Source organism: Abramis brama (assembly GCF_963993115.1).
Source record: "Abramis brama genome assembly, chromosome: 5".
NCBI lineage: Eukaryota > Metazoa > Chordata > Actinopteri > Cypriniformes > Leuciscidae > Abramis > Abramis brama.
This window is the reverse complement of record NC_139967.1, coordinates 11,747,655-11,760,500: the sequence shown is the minus strand read 5'-3', so window position 1 is coordinate 11,760,500 and position 12,846 is coordinate 11,747,655. Positions and strand designations below refer to the sequence as shown.

Genomic DNA, 12,846 nt, shown 5'->3' with positions numbered 1-12,846 from the left:
CTGCTTCTCACATGGTTCAAATCTTTCCCATCAGGCCTTCGGAGGTGATAATCTCTCTCTACCGGATTGGATGTTGTGACCCTGCAAATGATGTCACAGTGCCATATGTGCATCTGATTGGCTGCCAAAGCCTGCTGTGGCTCAGGGCAGAGGGAGAAGAATGTTGTGATTGGACCTGAATCTCTCACAGACACCTTACACAGGTGAGCGTGTGTAACAGACCACTTGCAGCATAAGCATGCACACATAACACTATGGAGAAAATTAAACTGCAGAGAGAAGGAAGGAAAAAAGAAATGAAAAAGCAAGATAGGAAGAGTGCAAAAAATAAAAATGAGTGAAACAGCCCAGTAAGAAATTTTGCGTGTAAAAGACGTCTAATAGCCGTCCAAACACAGCCCAGACGTCTAGGCTAAAACAAGGAAAAATGTGGGCTGTCAGTGAAAATTTAATAGACGTCTAAACCATAGCCCAATAATAGACTAGTCATCAATTAGATAACAAAGAAATTAAATGAGTGAATAAATGAAACCAAACACTTTGTAATCACTGTTTACTTTGCTTACATGATGGAATATCATACATCTCGCAGGTTATTTGGGCAAAAACGACATGCAACCAAATTCAAGGTTATTTTGGCTAGAAGTGGGTTGCTCATAGCCGGACTATATCGGGTCTATAGTTAACCTAGATGCTGAAATGATGGCTATTGCTTGCTGGGAGAGTGAAAATGAGCAGGAAAAACAATGAAACGGCAAAGGAAAAAAGCAAACAAGAGGAGAAAACAAAAGTGCTTGACTGAAAGAGAATGAAGGAAAGAGTGAGAGAGAAAAATGAAAAACAAAGAAAAGGGCAAGGGATAGAAAGAGAAAGCGTGAGAAAAAGAAAGACTGAGATAAAAATTGAAAGAGAAATATTGGAAGAGAAAAATAACGTAACAGTAAAAGAAAGAAAGAGAATGAATGAAAAACAAAGGAAAGTAAAAGAGTTGAAAGAAAGAGTGAGGGAAAGAAAGTGTGAAAGAACGAGCTATGAAAGGAAAGTAGGCAGAAAATCCCCCAGAATGCATTGCAGAGGTCAGTGTCGGAGTGTGTGTGATGTGTCCGGCCCCGGTGCTCCAGTCCCCAGGGTGCTCCGTGATGAAGGGGGATCGGCCCTCCGCTCAGACTTTCATGTCTCCATCTAAGCTACTGGCAGACAGACACTGGCGGGGGGCTGGACGACAGCTACAAATGTCACCCAAACAGGGAGATTTAATTAGGAATGACAAGCCCTGACGTGTGAGAGTGCCGCCACATACTCGGAGAATTTAGGCATGCTGAAAGCGAGCGGCTGTGATTTATAATTTAACTAATGCCTGCCGTTTCTTTTTCATTTCTTGGCTAGAAGGGGGGAAACTCAAAAGGCCTCCTCACTGAAGCTAATCTAATACGATATTTTTAAGGGCAGACGGTCAACGGGCTTCTTAAAAAGCATGTTGCTCGCTCACTCTTTCTCGGCCTCTCGCTACCTTCACTTTGCAACTCGCCCAGCTTTCTCTCTTGTTTTTTTTTTCAAGCTTTTTTTCTGCTCAGACAGGGAAAGAGGTGTGATAATGAAAACAACCTTTCCTATCTCTCTCTCTCTCTCTCTCTCTCTCTCTCTCTCTCTCTCTCGCCCGCTAAGCTCCATGCACTCTGGGGAAATTGATTGTCTGGCGGGCCGATCTGAGCGCTTGCAGCTGATGCTGGAGCCAGTTAAGTCCTTTTTTTTATTGAGAGTATGAGGTATTTTTAATGGGAGTTGCATCAATGAACTGTGCAGGCGCTCAGCATCTGCATGCAGAGGGGGCTTTTACTTTATAGTTATTTGAATACCCTTTCAAATCCTCTCTCTCATGCTGGATCTGAGAAGAACCACCTCATCATCTTTCAGACATCAGCCAAGAATGTGTCTCAGTCCAAAGCCTGATGACACCTGTCTGCAGCCCCAGACCAGACGGTGTGGTCCATGTGTACTGAAACCACAGCGCAGACACAGATTCTCCAATCAATGACACACACAAAGGTCTTTTACTTATTGTTATGAGCTTGTGCTTTACTGCAGCAATCTCTCAATCAAAAGCAAACTGATGCCAGGAAGAGTGCCTGTGTGTGTGTGAGACAGAGAGAAAGAAACGGTTCTTTCCCATTGATTTCAGCCTCAGACCCCCACTGACTGCTTCTCAATAAGAAGTCTAGAAAGGAAGTGGCTAAATCCTGCTGAAATTGGAGGGAGGGAATCAATTTAAATCAAGCATGGCGGTCTCCATCTCTTCTGCCCTCTCATTCTTCTTTTCTTTTTCTCTCAAACATGCTTTTTTCCCTTTCTTTTCCATGCAAAATCATTGATCTTTGAAACTTCTTATTCATCAGTTCATCCATTTGTCAGTCTACTCATTCATCCTGCCATCCATCTACCCATTTGTCCATCTGCTCATTCATCCATCCATCCATTTGCTCATTCATTCATTCATTCATTCATCACCATCTGCTTCTTCATCCATCCATCCATCCATCCATCCTTCTGCTCATTCATTCATCCATCCATCCGCTCATTCATTCATTCATTCATTCATCATCTTCTCATTCATTCATCCATCCATCCATCATCCGGAAAGGTACCTGAGACGGGATTCAAACCACAAACCTGAAGCGCAACCATGCTACATGTCAGAGCGCTGCCCACGAGGCCATCAGCTCCGACCACTCATTCATTTCAATTATACCAGTGAAGCTCTTTCACTTCTTGTTCTCAAACTTCGCTCTCTTACAAGACATACACACTTCTTAAAACACGAAGAAATGCAGCAGGCGCCCATGCTTTCCCAAAAAAGCTGTCCTTTTAACCTTTTCCTGTTTGCCAAGGAGGAGAAAGCAGAACGCTGCTACGCTGATCAGTGAGCAGCAGGAGGACAATGCCATCCTATTACCTTTAAGCTGCTCTGAGCTTAGAGCTGAACCTAAGGGATAGTGGTTAGAAGTTGCATGTTCCTCTGCTCATCTCCTGTCCTCACAGTAATCAGCTTGTGCATATGGAATACTGCCACGCCAACAAAACAGAACTGAATGCATATGGACCGTTCTAAAAGAAGAAGGACAACCCCCTCTTCCTCTCTATTCTTTCCATTCTTCTCTCCTTCTCATTACAGCAAGAGCCCCCTCAGTTTAAGTCTAATCTGAAGCTTTAAGCAGAGCCCTGGGATCTTCTGTCGGAAAAAACAAAAACAGTAGGCTGTGCTTTACTTTCTTAAAATCTCAGAGCTTGCCAGAACGAGATTTGTTGGTCTGAACCTTGAACAAACATGGAGATACACATACTAATATACACAATTGTAGAGTGGGGCAACCAGAGGACCTGTTCAACATGGGTTGCTCATGCATATGTGTGAAACCGACTTATGGAAAATGAGCAGATTTGTTTCAGCATGTGTATATTTGCATACGGGTAGGTCTGTAAGGACATCCACCACTGCAAATGTTTAGCTAACCTGAAGGCCAGGGTTGAGTAACAAGCCTTGAAGCCATGCCAGGGAACCTCTGCAGTAAAGTCTTTAAATTCTTGCTGATCCAATGGCTATTGAACAACAAAGACAAGACACTACAAATGTTTCATATAGTCCCAGACATTTCTCACAGAGCAGCACGTAGAGAAGTAGAGGTTATGTAGAGTATAATGGAGTAGGGTAGAGTTAGAGTTGATTAGGTTGATTAGTTCAGTATAGTAGGGGATTTTAAACTAGGGCCTGAGGGTCTGCTATGATACCTGCAAAACATTTGAGAATTTATGTTTTTTTTGTTTGTTTTTTTGTTCCACAAAGATTCAACACAAAGTGCGCACATCCAAAGGGCAAAAAGCTCAATGAGGGTGCTCAACCACAAAAAGGAAGAATAGTTTGGAACACCACAGCTCCAAAAATAGAAAAATATTTATTTATGTTCTTGGCACAGGTTTCTTTTTAGGGCTGTCAAAGTTAATGTATGCAGTTAAGATATTTATTTATTTCACTTTTCTTTTCTTTTTTTCTTTTTTTGCAACACATTTGACAATATTACTATTTAGTTTTTAAAGACTGGTAAAAATAAAATTAATAAAATTAATTGGTAATAATAAATTGTACATGTATTGTTATTATTATATTTTACTAAGAACAATAGTATTTCACAGATAGAAAAATATCTGCATAGTTATATGAAAATAAATATGTATTTTTCAGATTATGTTTTAACAATTTGCTCAGTACAATGATAATATAAAAGTCAATTATTCAATCTGTTTGTTTTTATAATAAATGACAAATATTTTTCTCACACAGTATACATCAAAATACCACTACAGTAGAATGGAGTAAAATAATAATAAAATACTAAAAGAGAAGAGTCCTATTGGCTTTGAAGAGTCAACCTTGATTCGAGTCCTATTGGCTTTGGTCCTTGTACTTAAGTGTACAAGGACCAAAGCCAATAGGACTCGAATCAAGGTTGCGAAAAACAAGATGTTAACTATTCATGTCTAAACAATGCCACTGTGAGCAGAGTGAAGCTTCTTGGTGCATGAAATGAATGTGATGTGATTTCAGGGCTCATGAATGTGCTTCATCATACTGACATAAAAAAAAGCTCTCTTAATAGAAGAGTGTGAAAGAAAAGTCTATCGTCAAAGTTAATTTAACTCATCCTCACTGTCGTCAGTGCCTAAATACACAGTCACATTTAATTATTCAATCTGAGTGTTCGGTCTCATCATAAGGAAGTAAATCTAATATACAGTGTCAGCAACCAGCAGGCCAAACCAGTTTGCAGTCAACCATTTGTATTTGCCATTTATGATAAATGTAATCTAAAAAAGCAAAAAACAGAAATGTAAACTCTGAAACACAGGCTGCTCACATTTGCGGTGGATGTGTTGCGTTGGCTCAAGACTCTTGCTGCTGCTGCAGACGGCCGTGGCGTGCTGGGGTGCAGGGTTCTGCCTCCTCTGCAGACAGGCCAGCATGACTGCGCAAACGCAGGTACGATTCTACAGACACCGGTTTGCCGAGGCCGACCTGTAAAATAAAATTGTTCAAATGCTTAATAATGTAGTCAGAAGATTAAGCAAGACATAGAGGAATTACACTCATTTTAATGGGAAAACCAGTATTATAAAGTGTCATCTGGGAACCAGGGGACATGCTTCTGGCCACATTTATTGTAAACAAAAGTCATAATGTTTTTTTAAATAAAAAAGATAAAAGATAAAATACAAGTGTAAATATTACAAATATTAATATTTTTCAAAAGCACAAATAATTTAAAAGTGTAAATATTAAAAGTATTAATAAAATAAATATTTATATTTGTTAAGTATAAAAAATAGAGTAATATAATATAATAAATAAAAATAGGAAAAATATCAGGGAATGCAATGAGCCAGATTCATACTTGCAAGCACTAGGCCATGGCTCCAACATACCGCGTATGTATTTTTAATTTAGTTCTTTAACTCACACCTGTGATACACAGGAGAAGGACACACAGACAGAAGTGCTGCATCTCATGGGAATCTAGCAGCACCGTCCTTCCTGGCCATCCCACAGCACCCATCCATCAGCAGCCTATCACTTCCCTCAGTCACAAGAGGAATAAAGCACCCATCACTGCTCACAACACACACGGTAGGAACAAAACCCTGCACTGACCTGCTGCTGACAACACTTTCTCTTTTTTTTTTTTTTTAAATGATGGGGATGTCAAAAAAGAGAGAAATAGAGAGTCTGTCTGCAGATCAGATGGTGACTGAGACGGTATTTTGTCCAAAAAGATCTCGAGGCGATTTCCTGGATTTTCTGCTTGGAGTGTAAATGTCCATATTGTGTGTGGGTGTATGTGTAACATGCTGATGAGTCGGGTGGGGGGCAAATGCCAAGCGCACATCAGGGCCAGTGATGGGCGTAATCAATCTCCCCCCGGGCCATAAATCTCTGGATGCATTCCTGCTCTGCCTCCCTCCATCTTCAGCTCTTTCGCTCCAGAGGAAGAAGAGAAAACGGGGCGCGCTGCCAGACAGCCGACACAGGAAACAGCAGCTCTGTTGGAGAATGCGTAATAGGACCATCTGACTAAGTTTCAGGCAGCACTGCCGCCCACCAGCCGACAACCAGACTAGCAAAGAAAGTGTAATAGTAAGTTACAGGAACAATCCTGCTGGAGTAGCTTTAAGTGAAGTGCCTTGCTCAAGGGCACAATGAAGGGCTCAAACCTTCAACCTTTTGACACAAGCACAAGGCTACCTAGAACAGGACTTTGATTTCAGCACAAATGTGCAAGCATATCGAACATTAAAAATGCTTAACGACTGACAGTCAATAAAGAACAATGACCTCCTGAACTTAACACAGACATTAAGGTTAATTTTCACCTCTGTTTATAATATGGAATATCACGGCTCATATGATTGTGTTTGTTCCAAAACACCTAACTGTGAGGCACATAATTAAAAAAAATAATAATAATCAAGAATTAATTATTAATTAATCATGTTGTGTTAATGTCAAGTGAACTATACAAAAACTAAATGAAAATTTTTTTAACTAAAAAAAAAAAAAAAAAAAAATTACCTACACAAAAATTCTTCATAAATGAATGAAATAAAAATGGCCACAAATTAATTTTAGATTTACTTTTTTGATTTGATATATTATAATTCTTGAAACCTTTACAACCCACCTACATTAAACATGTAAATACTTCTATAGCAATGATAATTGCAGAAATCGAAACAAATTTTTAAATTATACCATTTAGCGCATTAACTTTGGCAGCCCTAAAATACTAGAACCAAAATAAAAACTAAAACTAGAAAACTACGAAACAATTAAATAAATTCAAACTTAACATTGATTGATTGAAGACTAACAATTACTAAAGTTAAAAAATATATCTAAAGACCAATAAAATGGAAATAAAAACTTCTTATAAAAATAAAAATATTCAAAGCCATAATAACCCTGGTGAAACGCTTAACATGGTTTACCTAAGTAGGTACGACATGTTCCTGGCTGGATCAATATCCTTGTTAGGAACAGCATTCCTGTCGACCAATCAGGTTTTAGGATTAGGCTTATGGCTGGGGTTAGGGGCTTGAACTACGTTCTTAATCTATTATCCCTGTGATTGGTTAGGGTCAGGGGTACAACTAGGGCTATAATTTATAGGTATTTTGTTCCAGCACCAACAAAAGATCTAGGGAACATGTCCTCCTTGGCTAAATCAAGCCATGCCAGAGGGCAACTGTGTAAATTACAGCTCTTTAGATGGCAACATGATTAAACTGATGCAGAAACATCTTGAAGCTTAGTGAGAACGCCTGACAACCCTTTACCACCCATCTTGTCAGTCAGACTTTCTGAGGGAACAAATCCTCAAACTGTGAACAACAACCGAAAACATGCAATCCAAGAGTGTGCTGAATCGCTCTATTTTATTGACATGTGAAATCTGTGTTATTTAAAGATCCAGGCTCATCGGTAAACACCTCTCTCTCTCTCTCTCTCTCTCTCTCTCTCTCGCTTTCTGTCTCCTCAATGGCTTTCTGTCACAGCGGGGAAATGGATTAGCCCTTCCTGAGACTGTTTCCGAAAATCTGCATGTGAATGCGAGCAGATGATGAGGAACTGAGCAGAGAATGAGTGTGAGATCGACAAGCGACTCAGGTCTGCCTGTATGTCTGTCAATATTTATTTATAGTAAACACGCATGCACTTTGAAATTGTGTAGCTATGTCAGCTAACATATGCTTATCGATGTATTTGAGTAAATCAGCTGCAACACCAATAAAATCCCCACCACCATAGACTCATCATTGTCTCCCTTCAGTCAAAAGCAGTACCAGCTCAACACGACGAACAGCAAACGCTGGAAGATTTCTGCAATTGCACTTGTGTGTCTGCTTCTTGAGATACGAGCCACATTACAAATTTGCAAATTCTCTTATCACTGTTTTTTCATAAAACTAGAGGGTTTATAAGCTGTCATTGGGAACAAACCTCACGCATACCTGAAAATAGTGAGACATTTTCTAGGAGATATGATTGAACTCTTGCACCACTACAAGATTAAGAAACAAGTCATGCTTGTATAGCTAAAACCAAGACAGCATGGATTTGGTTTGTTGTTATTTAGCATATGATTTTCATCTTAAGCCCTACAGCCACACCGAATTCATAGATGTCCCTCTAACATCCTGTGTTTTCAGAGCCTTTAGACCTCCTAACAAAGAGCAGAAGATTTTAAAACTAATGCACTTTACAATGAAACACTTCACAATTTTAAAAGTTTTAAAAATATATATATATTTTATTTAGCATTATATAGGGATGCACATATATTTAAATTCTGACAGATACAGATAATTATTTTAATGTAAAAGCAATATCAGATGTTAAACGCATGAAAATTTAAATTCAACACTTTTGTGTGTGAAGTTAAAATTCAAACCCTAAAAACTAAACTCACTTGTTTAGTTTTGAGATTTACTAAACTATAGCAAGTGTTATTAACTCTTTCCCAGCCAGCGTTTATGAGAAAAGTTGCCAGCTACCGCCAAGCATTTTTGATCACAAAAATGTCATGGCCCCCAGAATATTTTGTTGTATGAATATCTGGACATGCAATATACCAACGAATGAACAGACCCTTGGCTTTATAAAAATAAAATAAAAAAAAAGTTTTATTCTAGCTTCATGCATACCTTTTTATCAATACCTGAATGTGGGTAAGTTTCATAAAAAAAGCAACATTTTGAGCAAAAAGCTGAGAAGATACGTCTGGATCGGATTCAGAACGAGATCCTGGGTCGACATTTCATACGGTAACCTTAGGCATTTTTGATATGCTGTTTAATGTTGATGATCTATGACATCGCTTGTTTCTGCTTCTTCTTCACCTGTGTTTTGATTAGGAGATTCAGTAATCTTTCAGAATATGAGTAACTCTGCCCCCTACTGTATAAAAGTGAAAAAACAGAAAGCCAGAAATTTCCGTCAATAGCGGGGAAGCGTTGTCTCATAAAAGACGGAAAATTCCATCAATGGTGAGGAAAGAATTAAATTATCATTGTTTTTTTTTTACTGGAAAATTAGGTTCAAAACTTTGAGCGTTAGATGATGGCAAAGGTCATCTGAATCTATTAATAAAAGAACATAAAAAATATCCTATAAAGACAAATAAACTGGTAACTAGCGCAGTGTGAATCGTCAAATTTTTGATGTGTATTACATGTATATAAAAAAATTGATGATTCACACTGCGCTAGTTGCCAGTTTATTATGGCTGATATCCAATTTAACGTAACTGCAAGTCTATAATGTTCTGGCTGCGGCTGGGTGATGTTACGCAGCATTTCTTTGCTTTTAATTAGGGCTGTGAAACGATTAATCGTGATTAATCACATCCAAAATAAAAGTTTGTGTTCACATAATATATGTGTGTGTACTGTGCATAATTATTTTGTATATATATAAATACACACACATGCATGTAAATATTTAAGAACAATTTGTTTGAACAAAATATTTCTAAAATATATACATGCATGTGTGTGTATTTATATATACAAAATAATTATGCACAGTACACACACATATATTATGTGAACACAAACTTTTATTTTGGATGCGATTATTCGCGATTAATCGTTTCACAGCTCTACTTTTAATGTGGATAGACAAATTACACTTACAAATCTTTAGAATGAAAACACTCCAACTGAGACATGTAGCTTAAAGCTACACTGTGTAATTTTTTAAGTTGATTCTTTGCAAAAAACACTTTGTTCTTTCAAAATGATATGTACTCATTAATGTGTAATTACTTATACCAACTAATCAAGTATTCTCGTAAGCGTAGAATCTGCCATTTAGAATACATACGAGCGAGTCGCTCGAATGGTGGCAGCCATGTTGCGCCTCCATCTTGAAAATACATTAGCCAAAGAGGGACATACCTGGAAATTCAAGCTTCGCCTTTCGCGTTTTGACACTCAGTGGCACCGTGACAAATGCGAGGGGGAGATTACTCGCGACTGCCGGCAGATTTGAAATAACGCCCACCGTAGGAGTTAAAACGCCCTCGGAATGGGAGGGGCTAGAAAGTAATGTTCAGTTGGTAGTCATAAACAATTTCACCGCTAGATGGGAGAAAATCCTACACAGTGTAGCTTTAAGTCAAAGTAGTCTGTGCATAAATCAGTCACCGTAATTAAAGTGGTTTTGTATCTGTAACAATATACAGTTTCAGGTAGACACGCACTTAGTTTGTCTGATGCATGCCGAGATCTCTGGCGGGCGAATTAACCTCGCGCTGGCTTGAGCCCCTGAAGTGCACTTCTGTGGGGGAGCCGAAAAGATCTATAGGATCGATAGGAAAGTGAGGGGAAGGTGAAACGAAAAGGTGTTAGTGAGGATAAAAGAACCTAAGACAAAAACATGTTGGGTAAAAGTTGATTTACTGTCTATAAAATCCTCCATTATGACCAATATAGACTCAGCCTGTAGGGATTCTATGTTTATTGATGTTAAGGAGGGAGAGAGGAAGGAGCATTTGCGTTTGTCTGCGAAATCTGAAGGCTGAGGGGACGGATAGGAGGGGGGATTCTCTTCCTAATTGAATGGTGACCTGCCAGCTCGGTGTGAGTGTGTGTGTGTGTGAATGTCTGTGTGTATGAGACAGAGAGCCCCATGCAGTGCTTTTAAAAGGCCTGTGCGTCTCCCCTCTTAATAAGCCCAAACAAGTTAATCCAATCGACACACCCAGACCCTTTTCTTCAGCTTTAACAAGCAGCCACTACAGTCCCCCATAATCCCTCACACACACCGCACCGCTGAATGGAAAGCAATGAAAGAGCCCATTAGAGGGACAGACAGAGTCCCCGACCCCTTAACTTCACTACAGAGCACACACACACACAATCTTAGACACTCAAACACTACTATATAACAACCCCACAGACATGCTGCTGAACACGCTGAGCAGACGACATTAGAAACAATCAGAATAACTCAGTCACACACACACACACACAAATAATGCAACAGGACAAGGACAAACGAGAATGTAAAACACTCACAAACAAACAATCCTTCAGAGGGGACATCTGCAGACGGGCACGCACAAAGGGACATAAATCCGATGACTGTTAACAAGACACGCACGCATAGGAGACCCGGCGCTTCCTAACAACACATGAATGCAGGAGAGGATGTAAAAGCCATAGAGCGAAAACAGTCCTGCTGACAACAAACAAACAAGCAATATATGCACGTTTTTCCACTATACATACAGTCTCACTCAATAGCTAACAATATTCACACACAATATCCACATCTGCTAAAGAGTCCGCCTCCATTCCAGGGTTGAACACAGGTCAGCCATTGTTGCAAGCAGATGGAAGATGGTTTATTTTGCAGCTCGAAGAATGAGCATAAACATATTGCAGCGGTAAATTCTTGCTTTTTTTTTAGCTCTCCACACGGCCTGTAAATGTGAGCTGGATGATAATACGATGAAGTCTATCTCTGTCACAGCACGTGAAACCACACGCCTGTTATCTTGAATCACGCTACAATAGCTCACATTAACGCTGTCACGTCGGTGGCTGAAGCACCAGCTAATTGACCGCTGAGACGAGATGCTGAATGCATGACGCTGACATGTGTGCATGTGAGGTCACATGGAAGAACTTCCTGTCTAAAGCAGTGCTGATGCATTCACAAAATACGTGCACTCACAATAACACAATAAAATGACATTTGGACATTTTCAGAGTAGCTTATCCATCAATAGTGCAATAGGGTGACAATCAATAAACCTGTCGTCACATCATACTTAGGAAACAATGTTAGACTTTTTTCGTAGTTTGATGCCAATGACAAACCAATATTTTTGCGGTTTAAATAAATGGGATGCACTGATATTACCTTCTGTCTGAAAATGACCGATAATATACAGATATGTAGATAATTATTTCCATGTAATGGCCACATAACTGATAAATGACCGATATTACATTTCCACTTTGTCTAAATCAATTAAAGATAAAGAAAAACTAAAATCACGCATTTTAAATGCTACAAGTGAATTTAGGCATCACATGAATATAACGTACAGTATGAAAAATGAATATTCACTGTGAGATTACCTTTTCCATCATCCAACGCTCACTTAAACTTAATCTTTTAATAAAAGTAGCCTTATGATTTCATAAAACTTTTACATCTACATGCCTAAATGCAAAAATAGTAGCAACATAATAGTGAGCATGGACAATTAAATATTCAATACTGGAATAAATAAATAAATAAATATATATTATAAAAATGTTCAAGCTACAGCAATGTGCAGGACTTATTCTCTCTTTACAAAGCATTTAAATACAATGAATTGTAAAAGAAAGATTGCACAGCCCAAGTGTAAAGGTCCCACATCTAAATAAAGACGCATCGGAGCAGTTGGTTGAACGTAAAACTGCAACAATCAACAGAAAAGAACAACTAAAAAAAAAAGAAAAAAAAAGCACAGCGTTGACCATCAAACTGTTTGTCACACATCTGAACTCATTCACATAACACAAGAACACTGTTTAGGATTAACACAAAATGAAAACAATGGCCTATTCTGTGCACAACACCCCCACCCCCTGAAGGCATTCATTTGTTAGTGTGAATATTCAAGTGTCTTCTCTTGCTGTATTTTGTTCATTGTTTGTGCTGTTTAAACAACAGCCTGAGGGGCTGAAGTCTGAAAGATGAGCCGTTGTCATTTGAGGGAGGGCGAATAAGACAAATAATTA

At 38.8% G+C, this 12,846-nt stretch overlaps 1 protein-coding gene across 1 annotated transcript in view; it reads right to left on the bottom strand.

Annotated features, from left to right (window-relative positions):
• The window catches only part of fam222aa (family with sequence similarity 222 member Aa), a 58,299-nt gene that overhangs the window by 17,687 nt on the left and 27,766 nt on the right, over positions 1–12,846 (bottom strand). Inside the window, exon 2 of the mRNA XM_084115722.1 lies at positions 4,908–5,065. Coding sequence (XP_083971848.1) covers positions 4,908–5,013 — 106 coding nt within the window. The 5' untranslated portion in view covers positions 5,014–5,065. The remainder of the gene's footprint in view (positions 1–4,907; positions 5,066–12,846) is intronic.